Source organism: Pelobates fuscus, chromosome 11 (genome assembly GCF_036172605.1).
Source record: "Pelobates fuscus isolate aPelFus1 chromosome 11, aPelFus1.pri, whole genome shotgun sequence".
Classification (NCBI taxonomy): Eukaryota; Metazoa; Chordata; class Amphibia; order Anura; family Pelobatidae; genus Pelobates; species Pelobates fuscus.
The window spans coordinates 105593753-105613469 of NC_086327.1; the positions used below are offsets into that span (position 1 = coordinate 105593753).

Here is a 19717-nt window from a genome sequence, read left to right on the forward strand (position 1 = left end):
CACAGAGTTTGTAGCGGATTGGTACCGGGCTGTCCTACAACATGTATGGGAATAATTGTATTCGGTCATATTGCTAGTTTAATGTGTGTGAACATGCATAGAAATCATTGTATCCGGTTATATTGGCAGTTGAATGTGTGTAAAGTACTGTATTCCTCTGGTTGTTCGGTAGAATCATTCGAATGAAACAAGGGAATGAAACTACCGAACAACCAGACCACCCTGTATAAAGTGTGCCTTCAATTACCGTTTGCAACAATGTTGCAAACTGGTAATTACCTATTCGTGCAGTGTGGTCTTTGTCCTCTGGGTGGCCGCCATTCGGGATACGAACACGTGGCGGCGGCCATCTTAAACTGCCGAACAGCGGTGTTTTGCCGTCGAGTGTCTGGAACCGAAATCGGACACTTGACTAGGCAACCACCGCTGAGACCTCCAGACTCCCAATACTTCGTGGGGAAACTACCGAACGGCCCGCCGTTCGGTAGAAAGAACCCCACGAACTAGGGGATTCATCCGAATCCCCGTCAGGCCACTTAACAGCAATAATTCACCTGTTTGTATTCGCCTGTTTGTGACCGACCGCAGGGCCAAAATGCATGGAACTGTTTTCGGATACTTTACCCCTGCGGTCGGTCAATACTTTAAAGTCCCATAACTCCCGAACGCTTTATCCGAATGGGCTGATTTTAAAATATGTTGTTCCTCCAGACTAGGGCTATCTGGAGATATTGGATTTGTGGATGTACCCCAAGTATTTAGGGTACATCCAAAACTTGGGTAAAACTATGTACATGATAAGGGGATTATGATGCTAGAGGAGGGGAGGAGATGTGTGGGAGGTTACTGTTCACAGATTGGATAATGTCTTAAGTGATAGAACCTCCTCCCTTGCATGGGAGAGGGCTTTATAAGGCACTGTGGAATAAAGCTTGTCAGTTCTACTCCTGAAACTGTGTGTCGTCCAGTTATTGGGATTGCGATGGGGATAGTGCTGTATTACTCTACCTGCTAGAAACCTTGCCTGTGGACTTATCATCCCCTTGTTCCTGAGCCTCCCTGGGATCTCTAGTGGAGAATAGCTGTGAAAGATCGGCTCTCCGCTACAGAGTTCCAGGCTGTCTATGCCACGTGTACAGGGGCTGTCCCAACACATAAGTGTAGATTAATTTGTATGTGCAGCATTTCAAGCAGAAACACTGCATATAGAGGTTCCTACCAACATGATCACTTCTAAAAGTAGGAGTGGTCATGGTGGTTTAAGTAAACCTTTAACACAGGTTATAGGTGATTTTCAGTTATGTAAATTCCAGAGAAGTGACAAATCAAGTAAAAGTCACTTCCTCATTTTTAGCACAGCCTAATCTTTCTTTAAAAATAAAAATAAATAAATCTTTAAATGATAGTTTTATGTTCATTCATATGATTTGTTGGGCAAATCAGTGTCAAGTATATAGATAATTTAACTCTTAACAGGGTGACGGAACAAGGAATTGTCACATTTCAGCCATTTAGATCAGAGATATGGAAACCATACAATATACATCTTTGTGTGTTTGTGAGCAGTGCAATTGATGCCTAAAGAACGCTTTGTGCGTGTGGTTTAGGTGCAGTATATGTGCCGAGGGCAAACAGGGGTAAAGTTTATAAACTAAGCTTTTAGGATAAGGGGCAATGGATTTGGAAATGTTGGGCCAAAATATTAGTATAGAGAAGAAAAAAAAAAACTAAAATCTTGTCAAAAATTTGCAGTTCCATTTCAGTTCTCAAAAATTAACTGCTTAATGAATAAATCCCACAGTATCTGTGCGAGGGTCATTCAATTTCTGTTTAACGTGGATTTGCCCCCTATTGTCCCAGTTTACTTATAGGTCTGAGCATTATCCAGTAGCTTTGGGAAATGTGTTCCTATTTCTTCCTTATTGAAACTATTTAATAATCGGATTTAGAAATTCACAGCCTGCCCTACAGCATTTCTTGTTTAATTCGATTTTCGTACACGTCAGAGCCAGTAAACGTGGGTGCCTTGTGTGCAGACATGGGAAGTTACTTCCCAGTCATCTGGAGTCCAGACAGAGAGAGCACAGCAGCAGGCTAGCTGGGATACTTGTATACAGTGAAGCTGTGAGGATGCACAAAGACTCTGAGCCAGGGAATGCTCCCTCAGCACAAAAAAAAGTCTTCCGTGCTCTGGAAACTTCTCAGGAATGTTTCCAGCTTGCTGGGTGCAGATGTTTAGTCCCAACTGCCTTTGCAAAGTTAACCCCGTCGTTGCTGAAGACATGCGCATAGCGTCACTGAATCTATGTTTTGTGCCCTGTAACGCTAAGCGGCCATCACATGTTTGGAGGTGGTTAATATACAGGTGCTAGGGATGTGATGGCTAATGTTGGCACTATGGATGCTTGTCAGCTATATTTCCCATGATGCTCCTCTAGCGTAAAGACACAGGGGAAATAATGTATCAACTCAATTGGAATCCCATGAAAATAATTGATCAGACACACAGACTCCCGCAATACACAGGTTTCATATCGTTCACAGATATTTTAAAACATTTACCTCAAATGTATTATCTAGAACGGGGATTTCAGATTTTGATGACCTGCAATTCTATGAATACAATAGAGGGCCAGAGAATCACGAGAGTTGTAGTTGAGCAAGATTTGGGGGGCCAAAAAGTGAGATGATTCATGATAGCAAAGCTGTTATGTTTTTTTTTATATATCGTCTCAGGACCCTAGAGTTGCCACCTGGCCAGTATTTTACATGGACAGACTGTATTTAAGGCTGTCTGGCTGGTAATGAAAAAATGCCAGTAATGCAAATGCCGATCATTTTCTTTAACTGGAGTTTGGGAGAATGGCTACAGAAATGGAGCCAGAATCCCCATCTCTATTATAGAAGGCCGTTTACACTTAATTACACCCCACACACTCAGACACAGAATACTCACAATGACACACATTCACTCCCAGTATATACACACGATAACATATTGGTATACATAGTATAGCACAAGGACACAATATTACACACGCTGATGTAATGCCACAAACACAGTATACAGGTTTACACACATTGCTGATACACAAACACACTCAGAAATAGTATACACACACTGACACACTGCTATACACATACATTCACAGTATATAAGCATTGACACATACTCAGACGTAGTATGTATACACATCTATACACATACAAAGTATACACATAATGATACACGGCTATACACACACCCAGACACAGTATATACATACTCAAACAGAACACACTGTTTTACATAGCATGACACAAGGACACAATAACACACACACACATAAACCGTATTCACACACTGTAGCAGTGCCACAAACACAGTATACAGTCTTGCACACACTTATACACATACTGCTGCTACACAAACACACTCAGAAACCATATACACACACACACACACACACACACACACACACACAATACACATCCACAGTGCTACACAGACAGACACAGTACACAATGAAAGGATTTTTAATTAATTTTTTTTAAGTGATTTAAGGAATTTCCCCCTTTCAAATGTTTTTTTTTTTTTTTTTCAATGTCACAACCTGTAAAGCCACTAACATCCGGTGATTGTACGCATATATAATTAATTATGCAAATAAGCATGGAAGGTATTTTTTTTTCCTCCAAGAAAGGTGGCAACCCTACCGTAATCCCACAATGGCAATTATTTTCTCTTAACACCAAATGTTTATGTCAGAAATGCAAAGATGGCATTATTGCTTCCTTAATACAGGTTTCAGCATTCTGTATCTGTATATGTCATGACTTCAGGTTAGGGCTTGCCCCATCTCTCATTAGTGATATGCCATGAGAGGGCTCCGGGGAGAGAAAATTATTTTCACTTTAACCCCTAGTTCCTCTACCAGCATATCACTAACGGAAAAGGGAATGAATGGAAAGTCTGCAAACAGACACTCCTGCTTGGGTGGGTAACTCCCACTAATATCGGATAGGCTGGTACATGTGCTGTCCTGGCATTAGAGGCGCTGCACAGCATCGTGGCAGTCACACAGTTCATTACTATTTTTAATGAATGCTGTGAGTCTGAAATGTATGGATTCAATATGTGGATTTGGTCACGTTATATGACCATAATGTGGAAAAACCACCAGCGTTATATTAAAGAGTACCCCAGTACAGTATTAACAGGTTCTACAATATCCCAATATAAGGGAAACAGTAATAAAAATGGCTCTTGAAGCATGCCATATAGATGTGAAGTGTTTTATGTACACTTAAGCTCCTTAGATTAAACAAGCCGACATTCTACACACTGGTCCCTCGGGAGTCCTGCGACACTATAGAGTGTAATAAAATATCATTAAGTAAATGTTAAGGACTACGGTCATTTATAAGTAAGCAAGTAGAGCACATGTGTCTGAACACGTTATGGCCCACAGATACTGGTGTACTTGTGGTGAGTGCTGAAAACTACACCAACATAATTTCTGTTTGAAATGTGAGTTTTGATGTAACTTTCAAATATTGAAAACTTTTATTCTGAGTGCGCAGACTTCTTTTTAAGATTTTTGGGGAATGTCAGGTCACATTTAACAAGCTTGACCTTGAGGTGGTTAGTTGTACTATTGTGTGCTCCTTACCTTGTCAAGCTTGGCTTCAATTTCCACAACATCTGTTTCCACGTCATCTATAGTTGCCCTGTGAGAGAGGGGAAAAAAAAAAAAGAAAAGGAAAGAACAGGTTAATATCCAAAAAGAGGAATATGGACATTTCAAGCAACGCAACAAGGGAAGACTTTCATTTCAAATTACTCTAAAAAGCAGTATAACATAAAAATAATTTGAAAATGGGGGAGGGGAGCTAATTAAAGGAAAACTTTCACAATTCTTAACTATTTAAATCAAAGATTACATGTAAATCCTTTTTTTTTCCCAGTGCATATTGTGTTTTACCCTTGCTGTATGTTATTAATCATCATTAAAAGGGACTACATAGTCACCAGAACAACTACAGCTCTATGAGGAGATGCTGATTGGCCAAAACGGCATTTGGCCATGCCCCTTGTCGATTTTAGCCAATCCAATGGAAAGCATTGGATTGGCTAAAAATCAGCAAATTTGATGTCGTCACATGTCACCAGTCAGAGGGCAAAAATGCACCTAAAAAGGTTTCATGTCTTCTAATTGTGCATGGTATTGGCATATAAGTGTTGCTTCCGAACAAAGAATGCTGAAGATGGCTACCCTAACTTAGTAACAGAAAACTAGGAGATGCACTAAAAACGGTTATTTTGTATAGTTCCACTACAAAATAATACAAGTTATATATATATTATACATAAAAAAAATGACAGTTTTAATTGACAAATATTTCTTCAGCTACAATGCACATTAATATTTATAAAAAAAAAAGTCCATACAATAGTATACATAAAAAATATAATACATAAAAAAATAAACAATATGAATATAATACAGAAAATCATGTTTATCCACTGTCAATCACATCAGTCACTTAAATGGCTGCAGTTTGATGTATAATCAAAGTGCTGCCAAAAACAGGTCTGAATAGTCAAACCCATATAAAAGCAATGTTCGTCTCCCAACATTCTGCTCATTAAATCAGTGATATTGGCCAACGTTGCAAGCTCTTCTTCCCAAATTAAAGAAAGAAATGTTCTCCAGTATAAGGATACCAAAAAAACTGTATGTTTACACAGTAGTAAGTCTAAATGAAATGTGTCCAATATTTTTACATTCTTCCCCCAGCAGGAAATAAAGCAAAATGACACGGAGAAAGATTACTCAGAAAACTATTTCATTGCTGTCTTGATCAAACCACGGTTTAGGACAGAAAGATAGGGTGTCATGTTAAAGCTTAATATTTTCTTGATGAGCACATGGTCTGTATCAAATACAGATCCTTTTCCCCCCTGGGGATGGAGTGGGATGAGAGGGAAGACTGTAAAAAAGAAATTAGCGTGAGAAAAGAGAACGACAAAGGGGGAAATAGAAAGAGACAACAGTGAATTAGAAAGACAGTAGGGCAAATAAAAACAGACACGGGGGGGTGAAAGAGACAAGGGGGAGGAAAAGAGACAAGAGGGGAGGAAAAGAGAAAGACAGGTGGGAGAGAAAGAGAAAGCGACAAGGTGAGAGGAAAAGAAGAAGAATCAAGTGGGGGTAAAACAGACAAGGAGAGAGAAAAGGAGAGATAGAAATGGGGAGAGAAAAGAGAAAGACTAGAAGGGGAGATGAGGGAAAGAAAAAAAAAGACAAGGAGGAAAAGAGACAAGAAAGGAAAGAGAAAGACATAAGAGAGAAATAAGGGGAAAGGTGCACATTTATTTTAACAAGCTCTTATGTCTGTATATCTTTTTTTTTTCTTTTCAAACTAACAATATTATATTTAATCCTTCTGTACTCTTCAAATACAGAGGAACGGGATGTATTGGGAACAGTTAGATTAATTTATAAAGAATGCATAAATAAATTATTAAAATGATCTCTAGAAAAAATAAAATAAAGGGGGGGTGAAGAACGCCAGTCAGGAGGATTCCTCGTTAGAAGACACCCTCCAGAATTAGAGCCTTTGTATGTCTGGTTTTCAGATGGCACTTGTTATGATTACAAACCAGTCTGGAACATACAATAAGAATTACCAGTCTTCTGGGTAAACTACAGTAAAGGTTTTGTCGAAAACCCTGCCATATGCACATATTGCGTAATCAAATATTAACTAGGGATGTCAGCATTCTGATTAATCCACCTTTGGGCAAACACAACGTTGGGTATAAAACCTGCCCTGGACTGTAGTCTGTGTACTAGAGATTTGGAATTACATGTATTCAGACAAGGCGCTCACGAGCCCCTCTAAAGGCAGTACAAAAAACAATCTTAAATAAAGGTATACCAGGGCAATGTGCCAAGTAGCCAAAGCTTTAACCTGGTATCCTTAAATAACGGCTTGGTTTTCAAATTAAAGGAACACTATAGGGTTAGGAACACAAACATGTATTCCAGACCCTATAGTGCTAAACCCACCATTTAAGTGGTTCCCCCTCCCCCTTAGCCCTCCTATAAAAGTTTAAAACTCACTTTATTTCCAGCGCCGCGTGGGTACACCGTGATGGTTCCGCCCCCTTTGTGACATCAAAATGGCCGATTTTTAACCAATCCAATGCTTTCCTATAGGAAAAGCATTGGATTCGCTAAAATCGGCACAGGGCGGGGTCAAATGTTGTTTTGGCCAATCAGGACCTCCTCATAGAGATGCATTCAGAGAATGGGGACGCTGAACGGCAGGGCTGCTTACTGTGCAGCCCTGAGCCAGGAAACCCCTCTAATTGCCATCTGAGGAGTACCCACTTGGAGGTGTCCCTAGGGGCAATGTAAACGTTTGCATGAAAAATGCCTGAAGGGAGCTATTATACTCACCAGAATAACTACATTAAGCTGTAGTTGTTCTGGTGACTACAGTGTTCCTTTAAGCTAATGTTATCCACTATCTGCCTCTTTTGTCCTGAACCTTTCATCACAAAGGATGGGGGATGATATGTTACAGACAAACAGCTAAAACCCTGTGAGTTGCTTATGTCTGGTGTAAACCATATAAAAAGCTTCCAAACAAACTTTTGCTGATGTGAATTCTAGAAGGTCTCTGCAGCTCAGCAATCCGTGACATTGCATTATACCCAAAACCACTGCCCTAACCTGCTGATCTCCACAAAGGCAGCAGTCCCTGTTTTTGTTGTGATTACAAAATCTCAATCAGCAAATGGAAAGAATGGAACGTAGAGATTTTAGCCTTACTGCTACAACACAGGAGGAAAAGACCCCTTCTGCAGGGACTGGCATATTATCAAATCCAAGATCCACATGCACTTAAATTTAATTATTTAACAGTAAGGAGTCTCAGTGTTACTGTGCTACATTATCATCTGTAGAGATAATAAAGGCAATACAGTCACACTGTATACAGAGACTGGGTATATTAACATAAGCGACAAATTAAAGGAACATTGAAGTAAGTAAATCACAATTGCAAATGTATCTACAAAAGTGAGTTCTATTAGACGGACCACCAGTTAGAAGCATCTTGCCAATAAAAGACATTTTACAATCAGTACTTACTGATCAGTTTGTTTTGAAAGCAAAATGATCTAAGTTACAGAATTCCGAAGTTGGGGCTGAAACTGTAGGTGCAATAGTTACAAGAATTCCTATCATTTCATTTGTCAAAGGGAAATATCTTAAAAAATGATGACACACAAATATATTGCGTTGACAAAGAAAAACAGTCAGGGTTCACCAACACTTCACCAGATGATTGCTGAAACCTACAAATGTACAACCACAAAACAAATATAGAATTAGGTCAGCAACTCTGGGACCCAGGCTTAACAATGTACATCATGAGCCACACAAAAATGGAATTTGTCGCAGGGTTGTCAATCACAAAATGATTGTATCAATGGCCAATGCACACATATACAAAACCAAGTGGAAGCAGCTCAATAACTGGATACATGGGTAAATAATTAGCGAGGTCTGATGAGGTATCGGTCACCCCGTTTTCTACACACAAATGGGTTTCTGGTTGCAGGAAGTCTTCAATCTATAATGCCTGTTGCTAAATGTGTTAACCACGAAAGAGGATCAGTAAAGGATATGGGTAATCAACATATAGGTGACGTTAAGTTTGAAGATTGCCACATAACCTTAAAACGACCTTGAATTGGAGGCCAACTCTTTGTGCTGAGCTGATGATTAGTAGCTGTGGGTGATATTGCGTAAGATATAAGATAATACAGCAGCAACTTAAAACTGGCTCACATCATTTATACACCTTGAGAAAGGCATATGGTTTATTGGGGACTGCGTATTAAAAACACCGTCTTTTACAAAGATTTGGCAGCAGAGTGGTCTACAACTGGTTAAATTGTTACTTAGTATAGAAGCCACAGAGCACTAGCTAGTGTAAATATTCTGAATATTACCCAAAGTATGTAAACAAACATTCATACGCACACACGCAAAAATTTGGTGACAAGCACAGCCACATGGATTTATATAGGCAATGTACACAGATGCGAGCAGAAGCGTAAAAAAACTAATGTAAACACAAACATAACATAGTGATCATTCAAGAGGATGAAGAACTTGCTGACATACAGATTGCGATTTTCCTGTTTCCTCAACAAATGTTTAGAAGAACAAAATAGCCTTATCTCTCCTTTTCCCATTCCGGCGATAGTAACAATTAAGACAGAAGAACGTTACTTTCCGTGCCATGTTCAAGGAAGTGACAAGAGGTTTTAAAATAGATTATGCAGATTTTACATTTTACTTTTACCAACTCTAAATCATAACTTCAGGAATTAAGGAAAAATACAATGTAATCAGTATATTTTACTGTACAAAACAATACGTACAAGAGAGAATCATTATTAAGATTCAGCTAACTCGGAGTTAATATCATGTAGTTCAGAAAGTGATGTATGAGCCTCAGGGCCAAAGATATTCCTTTTTCTATTCCATTTAATAAATGACTGTAACCCACTGTAGTCACGTCAAATAACATTGTATAGATTACCAAAAACAGACAAACTCTTGACCCATAAAATGTGGGCAATATTTAAGAATGTTGCTATGATGAAAACAATCTGACATCTGATTCAAGACTAAAAATTATACAAAACAATTTATCTACTGGACTTAAAAGGAACACTATAGGGTCAGGAACACAAACATGTATTTCTGACCCTATAGTGCAAAACCCACTATTTAGGTGGCTTGTCACCTTCCTCCCCCTTAAAAGCGTGAAAAACTCCCTTTATTTCCAGCACCGCGCGGGTCTGCTGGCACTCGCCTCGCCCCCTTGGTGACATCAGAATTGCAGATTTTTACCCAATCCAATGCTTTCCCATGCCTAAAATCGGCAAGGGCCGGGGCCAAACGCCGTTTTGGCCAATCAGCACCTCCTCATACAGATGCATTGAATTAAATCATCTTTATGAGAAAAATTCAGTGTCCCTATGCAGAGTGTGGAGACGATGAACGGCAGGGCTGTCTATTGTGCAGCACTGAGCCAGGAAGCCTCTCCAGTGGCCATCTAAGGAATGGCCACTTGGAGGTGTCCCTAGGGGCAATGTAAACACGGACTTTTCTCTGAAAAGGCAGTGTTTGCATGAAAATGCCTGAAGGCAATGATTATACTCACCAGAACAACTACATTAAGCTGTAGTTGTTCTGGTGACTATAGTGTCCCTTTAACATTCTCAATAATGCACTAAAGCACTAGCCACTAGAGGGCTCATGATGCTTTTTTCCTTTTGTTTTGCCTTTTACTGGCAAAATTTGGCAGCTGCTTTTGTTTCTTAGTAAGTGGGAGAGTTGAATACACACAAGCAAGGGATCATCAGATTCTGTTTTCATAACAAGCATCAGTTAAAATCTTAAAACATAAACAAGCGTGGGCAGAGGATGGGGGGGAAAGCATGAAAAGATCATCAAACCACACATGCAGTTTGAGCTTTACAAGAACTTATTCATAGAAATTATTCTTCAATGCTAGAAATATTAGGGTTTAATGCTATCGGACATATTATACAGATGACAAGTTTTTACACAAATTAACTGGAAGTAATTTTTTTTATTTTTTTTTAAGTTCCTAAAGCAGGGGTAGGCAACCTTTTAGCAGCACTGTGCCGATAGAATATTGTGATGTCCCGTAGCGTGCCGGTCCTATTTTTTTTTTTTTTTTAAATTGAGGTGTGTATGCTGCCGTATTCTGCTTGTGTTATTTTTTACTGTAATTGCTTTGTATTGTTGTATTTGTGCGTATATGAGCTATTATATTGTATATGGTCATGAGTAGTTTATGGTATTGTGTAGGATACATATGAATGTGGGCTGTGTATGAGGGCTGCTTGTGGAATTGTATGTGTGGATGGATATGTCCCATTGTGTGTTTGGTAGTGTGTAGGGGCTGTTTGGGGTATTGCATGTGAGAGGCTGCGTGCATGTATGTGGATTGTTAGTGGTGTTGCGTTTGTGCAGATTGTGTGTATGTTTGTGTGTGGGCTGTCCATATTATTTGTATGAGGGGAGGGTTATTCTGCATTTCTGTGTATATCTAGCAGTGTGGGTGGCTTCCCTAGGTTCCAATGGGGACCAGGCCAGCCAGGTACAGGTCAAGGACAGGAGCTGCAACAACAACTGCGAGCTGCTCTAATACTGTGTGGATTCCCATCCACAAGTGCTGGAATGAAGTGCTCTGAGATCACTTCCTCTACGTGCTGCAATGCATAAATTGAGGATTGTCCTTCACCACCTCTTTGTATTAGCAAATATCTGAAGCCTTGAGTGCCGTGCATGGCACTAGTGCCGTAGGTTGCCAACCCCTGTTATAGATAGATACAGTAGACAGAGGCGACAGAAAACATTGTCTTCTGCTGAGTCTCTGTAGACTTTAGGACAGGGGTAGGCAACCTACGGCACTAGGGCCATGCACGGCACTCAAGGTGTCTTTGCACGGCACTCAAGGCTGCTAGAGCCAAACGCACTCTGGCCTATCAGGAGTCCCAGTAAAACTTCAGATATCTGCTAATATGAAGAGGTGGTGAAGGACAATCCTCAATTTATGCATTGCAGCACATAGAGGAAGTGATCTCAGATCACTTCCTCCCAGCACTTGTAAATGGGAATCCACACTGTAGTAGAGCAGCCCACGTCAGCTATCGCAGCTCCTGTCCTTGACCTGTACCTGGCCGGCCTGGTCCCCACTGGAACCCAGGCAACCCACCCACACTGGTAGATATACACAGAAATGTAGAATAACCCTCCCCTCATACAAATAATATGAACAGCCCCCCCACACACACACACACACACACAACACACAATCGCAACACCACTAACAATATACATACATGCACACAACCCCACATGCAGCCTCTCATGTGCAATACCCCAAACAGCCCCCACACACTACCAAACACACAATGTGACATATCCATCCACACACAATTCCACAAGCAGCCCTCATACACAGCCCACATTCATATGTATCATACACGATACCATAAACTACTAATGAACATATACAATATAAAAGCTCATATACGCACAAATACAGATACAAAGCAATTACAGTAAAAATAACAAGCAGAATACAGCAGCATACACACCTCAATTTTAAAAATAGGATCGGCACGCTACGGGACATCACAATCCGATATCGGCACAGTGCTGCTAAAAGGTTGCCTACCCCTGGGCTAGGGCATGTATTCTTCCCATTGTACCTTATGTCATACATTATCTACAGTAGTTATATTCCAAAACACACTATGAAGCTAAAACTATTGGATGCAGTAAAAATGACCTGATAAAATGGGAATCATCACAGGGTATACTAAATTAATTTCACACCTCTAGTACACAACACAGGAGGTCTAATAGAAACAACGATAGGCATGTAGCCATTATAACCTGGAGGATCCCAAAACCAACATGAGCTTAGTATAGACTCAAAAGGTTATACACTCTCCCCCAGCCCGGGGTCACGATTACAGATTACACACACAAAGTTCATGATTCGGTGTAATATTTGTATTGTAATATACTTTGTAGATCCCATTTATACCACACTTCGTACTGCTGCACTATGCCATGGGGTCAATTTAATTTTAACTTCTGTCTCTTTGGTTGTTATTTTAAAACACTATAAATATGTGTCTTTTCTATTTATTTTTCTTTTTTTTTTTTAATCTTTATTTTCCTTTTTAGGTTCACATTTTACAGTGAAAAGAGGAAACAAAAGCATAGTTAGTACAGGCTTTGATATGTAGCCACATTTGGGGTCATAATTATTTTCCTGTACAGCATAGTTGTCAAATCATTTGCTTTGCATATTCATGTCAAACCAAGGCATTAAGGTAGCATTGTATGATTGTTATAATTTCCCATGTTCAACTTGTGTGGTCTAACTCTGAGCTGACCGTAGGCTGACTGTAGATAATCAGTGTGTAGACATATAAAGGGAAGGGTGAAATATGAATGAGATAGATAGATATTAGGAGGAGGTCTAGTGTGAAGAAGATGGCAGTGATGGGGAAGGTGGGACTGGGAAATCAAAAACTGGATAGAGGGTGCCACCTGGGAATCCCTCCTGAATCCCCCAGACAGAGTCCGAGGGTGGTCTTGCATTGAGGTGGTGGGAGAAGAGACTGATCTCTCATGTCGAGACATATAGGACAGCTTTGCTCTCCATATTACTTAGTATTTTTCTGTCCTGATCTGTAAACTTGCTGTTCATCCATTATCCTAATTCCCTCCACCCTGTCGAGCCAATTAGTGAATGAGGGGGATGAGGGCCAGAAAGCAGGCACCAGTGTTCTCGCTGCCAGTCACAAGTGCTTGGAGAACGTCTTTTTTAGATTTAGAAATGGGAAGCTTAGTGTAGGACAATAACATTTCCGCAGGGTGGAAACCTAGTTCTTCATCCTCAACCTGAGTCACCACATTATACGCCTGCCCCCAAAATAGTTCAATAAAGCAGACAATACCAAAATATGTGCAGCATGAAAACGACCGCTCCCCCCACCCCCCTCCCTTGGGTGAAGCTATGTCTGTATTGTGCAGTAATTGATAAAGTGTGGAGATGTCTTTAGCTAAAGGAGCACTATAGGGACAGGAACACAATTCCTGACCTTATAGGGTTAAAACCACCACCTAGCCCCCCTGGTCCCCTCATGCCTCCCTAAATCTTATAACATCTTACTTGTATTCAAGCCTGAAGCTGCTGGCTTTGTCCCGGTTTCATCAGCAGAAGTGGTAGCCTGATCCAATCACAATGCTTCCCCATAGGATTGGCTGAGACTGACAAAGAGGCAGATCAGGGGCAGAGCCAGCACAATTCAAACACAGCCCTGACCAATCAGCATCTGCTCATAGAGATGAATTGAATCAATGAATCTCTATGAGGAAAGTTCAGTGCCTGCATGCAGAGGGTGGAGACACTGAATGTTTGGATGCATTTTAGGCAGCCATGACCCAGGAAGGTTATCCGAGTGGCCAGTGAAGTTATCACTAGACTGTAATGTAAACACTGCATTTTCTCTGAAACAAGCAGTGTTTATGGCAAAAAGCCTGAAGGTAATAATTCTACTCACCAGAACAAATTAAATAAGCTGTAGTTGTTCTGGTGACTATAGTGTCCCTTTAAAGAGTCTGCTCGGGAGCAAATCTCATCAAATTAGGTCACGGTCCTATGTATTAAGTGCCTTGGGTTTTACAATGTATTTTCTATTTAATTTGTGCGTTGTACATAACTTCTTGATTTTAAGTTTATTTAAAAAATGCTTTTTTTTTTTTTTTTTTTTTTTTTAAGTGAATACCACACTGGGCAAAACAGACATGGAAGCAAAGGTGTTGCAGGATTGTTCCATATATTGTTTGCTCACTGCCCCTCAATCTCTTGATATCACAAAAACTCAAGAAACTGCACACACAGACATACATAAATTATATATATATATATATATATATATATATATATATATATATATATATATATAATGTGTGTTCCAAAAAGATTAAAGGGATACAATAAGCACCAAAACAATTTTAGTTCAATGAAGCCATTTTGGTGTATAGACCATGCCCCTGCAGGCTTACTGCTCAATTCTCTGCCAATTAGGAGTTAAATCCCTTTGTTTATGCTGCCCTAGTCACACCTCCCTGCATGTGACTTGCACAGCCTTCCTAAACACTTCCTGAAAAGAATATATTTTAGGTTCCTTTATAGCACAGTCTGTTTAATCTACAATTTCTTGTCTCCTGCTCTGTTAATAGCTTTCTAGACACTGCTGGAGACTCTTGTGTTTAAGTTACAGATCAGGAGATAAAGTCTAAAGCAAGTTAACATCAGATTGAAAACAAAATCTTTTTTTCCATGCAGGTTGTGGGAGTCACATGCAGGGAAGGTGTGGCTAGGACTGAATAAACAAACAAAAATTATTTAACGCCTAAATGGCAGAGAATTGAACAATGAGCCTGCGGGGGGATGATATATAAACCAAAACTGCTTAATTAAGCTAAGGTTGTTTAATGCATATAGTATTCTTTTACCAAAAAAAAACTGCAGGCTGGAAAATACGCACAATAATGCATGTTTCTTAAATTAGGACACAATGTAGAGATTAATAAGGTTTCTCTGTTTGAGTACAGATCTATTCAAACCCCTTTGTGTCCTGTATAAAGGGGTTGTCAGTTCTGTCGTATAGAATAGAATGCAGTGGAAAGGCTTTCGATAAGCAACCCATTCTACACGGTTTTATGTCAGCGTTTATTTGGGGGCAGCGTGCTGTGTTTGCTTAGAATGTTTCAGGACACAGGTTTTCTAAAACATTTACTTAGTGAAATATGACATGCCTACACCTGCAAGGTAGTCATCCTTTCCCTTAGTTTACCTAAAACGGCTGTAAGATTAAATGCTGGAAGAAACACAACAAAAAGCAGAGATTATAAACACTTCTCAGATACCCGACACCTGAGTCAGACAGATATAACTGATAGCATTCAATAGCCCTTTGTAAGATTATACAGCAGCGTTCAGGATCTGTATAGTGTCTGCAAATCCCTTTATGTGAATAGCCCTATAAGGTCAGATTTAAAGATTCAATAATAATGATTGTGAGTGAAAGAGCTATGTCAATGCACGTCTATCTCTCATAGGGTAATAATAATTTCACAGCAAAAGATGATGACATAAATAGGAACGCAAGCCTTTACAACACTCAATTGCTTCCCTTAAAAGAAGTCATACCACCCCATTTGCTGACATCTATCTCAATTTTCCATTTTTTTTGTGAAGATCTCCATGGTAACTGCTTCCCATGACTACAGTATCCATAGCAACCATAATTCGTTAATGACTTGCTGTTTTTCACTCCACAGGTCATCTTGGGTTTCCCTATGTAATGTCAACAATTCTTAATTTATTCATGACACACTACCAGGAAACTACTGAATTACAGGAGACAAGATGCTGGTTAGTGAATGCTGTACAGGGCAAAGAGAGACACGTGGATCTCTCACAATGTATATTAACCAGGTGTCCACAGGGAAAAACATAGTGAGGGTTAAATTACAACTCTGCTAATTAAAGAAATATGAAGGTAAATTTGGTGATCAGAATAGAACGTTCCAAACAGATACAAAGAAGCACCTTATATTAAGAAAAATTAATTCAAAAAATGGCAGAACTCTATACAAAGTATAGGGATTCAGACATTTACCAAAAAATTAACGGATTCAATTTGATGTTTAGTGAACCCCAGGACCGACCATAGATAACCTGAATATATTGCAAATTTAAACAGGTGTGTGTATGTATACACACACACACATATGTGTGTGTGTATATGTGTGTATACATACACACACCTGTTTAAATATATATATATATATATATATATACATACATACATACATACATACATACATATACACACACACACACACACACACACACACACACATACATGTTTACATTTGCAAAAACACAGGGGGTGTAAACACTTGCATCATAACAGAAGAGCAATGTGAATGGCTAAAATCACCTTTTAGGTTTACAGTTATAACAAAGTAGTATAAATCTACCACATTAGTGGTTGCCAATCTTTGTTTGAACAAGAAACACTTCAATAAGAGAAATATTTTCAAGGCACATATTCATCAGTGGTATATAAACATGATATTTACTTACAATCTCCTGGCATTGTAAGAAGGATGGGGAGTGGCAGGATTGAATACCAAGAGGCTGGGCACCTCCGGCATTGTATATGGGAGCAAGGAGTGCCACTAACAAATACAGAGATGTCACCCATTATATATGGCTAGTAGTGTAGTGTCTAGTAGTGTAAGGGTTATTTTCTAACCCCTACACTACTAGACATGCCTAAAGGTTACCCACTATTGCAAGCCTTGGTGGACTCACTAGGGCTCAATTTCTAATTGTTGGGACTGAATGTTCACTCTCCAATGGCAATAGTATAAAGGATATCGCATATCGAAAACATAAATGGCCAAAGACAAGCAAAGAGACTCAATTAAAATAATAATAATAATTATGTATATTATATGTATATTTCTGCTGTGCAAGATGGTAAAAAATTACTGAACTGACTGACCTTGACAGGTCGACCTTAATGAGGGTAAGAGCTGTAATATACAGGAAACATGATAACAATGAAACTAACATAGATAGACAGACAGACAGAATAATTTATGTGGCACCAGCATATTAAGCTCTGCCTTCATGCTTTACAGTCATGGAAGGGGGATACTTGAAGGTGAAGAAGAGCCTGCTCAAAAGAGCTTACAATCTATAAGGATTTTGAGGAAGGCAGATGTATATCGTTAGGTGTCTTGTCCAAGGACACTTGCTAGTAAGGTGGAGAAAAGTGATTAAGACAAAACAAGATATATATCAAAACAACATTCTGAACACAGCTAGCCTCTAGCTAGCTACATAACATTGTGTTACTTGTCTTACATATTGCAGATCGGTTCCGATATGAAGACATTTTACCAAAATAGTACAAATCGAGACTGCAATGTTACAGCTGTTAACCATTTGCACACCAGAGCTATAGGCAAAGGAGTAATGCATGCATGTTACGGAGATCATTATATACAAACCACATTGTATACCCAGAGCTTAACTACCTAAAACAGGCATATCATAGAGCAGGGCAGCCCTGTCATAGAAGATAGAAATCCCTGTTTTAAAATCTCAGTAACAAATGCTGGGACAGCAGGATATAAGAAGAGGAAGCCAAGAGCAATGCCTTTATATCTGACAAGGTTAACATGCATGGAACAAACGCAGAACTTTAAATATTCAACCTAATGATCTGGAAGACAGCTTTTGGCATAGCGTTACTAAGTCAATACGTCCTTGCACAGCTATCAAGCCCAGCAAATTATATGTATATGGAAAAGGATTTTATTAAACACTATTTATGTATTGTATATGCAATTTGGTTATAGAAGATCACATTGACTACTTCAATCTCTGGCATAAGGATTTTTTTCCGTAATTTCCCATCTCATTGCAATTGAAAAGAAATGTCTCTAGCAATCTGTTGTGCATGCTTGAGAAAGTCTACAGAAGACCCAACATTCCCACTGAATCCTCCATAGGCCTTGATTTTTACTCTCGTGGATGTGCAAGAGTACAACAGTGATAACAGATCCTGGCAGATAAAGTTGTCAGGAGCCAAAGAAGTATGTTGGCAAGAAGATTAGGGTGTCTTAGATGAGACCCAAGATGTGACAATGTCAATGTCACGTTAAAATGAGGGCAAAACACATATTTAAGATTTAAAATTAGCAACAAGTTTTAATTCATATTAAATCAAGACTGAATATACAAATGGGTTAGCTCTGCCTCACAGGAAGCCGGTAGAACAAAAAATATTACAAACTCCTATACGATATCCCTTGACATATGGACCCTTTTAAGGTGGCTCACATGGGTGTATTCTACTTACGGATGAGGATCTGACCCACTCGCTCCTACAGGAATTAAAAATGCTTATTACAGCATATTTTCTTGAGTTATTTTGACATATTGATTACAACCCCAAGGACCTACAGAATAAGCACACATGGACACGAATACCTGAATACACAACATTAGAGGATTATAGTGCTAGTTATACGTTTTAATTATTAATTCTAGGTCAATGCAAGTGTGATGGGTTATTGTTATTTCAATTGTGTTCGTCTCAATAGGTCAGGGGTTGGCAACCTTCGGGCACTCCAGATGTTTTGGATTACATATCCCATTATGTTCTTGCATCCGTAATGCTGGCAAAGCATCAGGGGACATGTAGTTCACAACATCTGGAGTGCCAAATCCTGCCTACACCTGTACTAGGTAATCCTCCATATAAACAGTGACATTCAGAAGCATATTGGTGATCAGCGAGGTATACCCGAAAAGTCATATTATGGATGCATAAACAATGATGTGATGACAGTAGCCATGTTGGCCCACTATACTGGTCTGTAGCAAGTTGTATGGCATTGATTATCTGCACTGCAATATCTGCAGGCTATATGGACAAAGTTAAGGGGACACCCCAGTCCCCTCCAGAGAAACCAGCATTTTTATGTATCGATTTAGGAGCACCCTTCTAGCTGTCAAACTGAAAGCCAAGATGGCTTCATGATTCACTACACTTGAATGACTAACTGTGCTTCAGAAACCTTTTATTGGCTCTTGCAGCAATTGCCGTGCATGCAACATATGTGACTGGTGATGCAGGAGGATTGCTTTCACCGAGTTTGCAGGGGTTGGAGTGGCCAAAAGAGATGCCACTGAAAGAAAAGCTAAATTATCTTTCATTTTAGGTTCGGGCGGAGGGGTGACAGTGTGTGGGGGCTGAAAGTGATTGGAGATGGTGATATTGTATGGATGGGGTGTCAGTGTGTGTATGGGGATGAGAGTGTGTGTTGGGTTAACTGTGTGTGAGTCAGTGTGTGTAGGGAGGTGACAGGGTGTGAGTGTGGAGAGGTGACAGGGCACACACACTCTCTTCCCCCCTCCCCCCCAACACTCACAGATAATTTTTTAATTTCAATTTAAATCCACCCAGCCTCCCTACCTTTGGGAGAGCTGGATGGATTTTTTA

The 19717-nt window shown here is 39.6% G+C and overlaps 1 protein-coding gene across 1 annotated transcript in view; it reads right to left on the reverse strand.

Moving 5' to 3' along the window:
* Positions 1-19717, reverse strand: part of ACAP3 (ArfGAP with coiled-coil, ankyrin repeat and PH domains 3) — a 167164-nt gene that overhangs the window by 93731 nt on the left and 53716 nt on the right. Inside the window, exon 2 of the mRNA XM_063436445.1 lies at positions 4653-4710. Coding sequence (XP_063292515.1) covers positions 4653-4710 — 58 coding nt within the window. The remainder of the gene's footprint in view (positions 1-4652; positions 4711-19717) is intronic.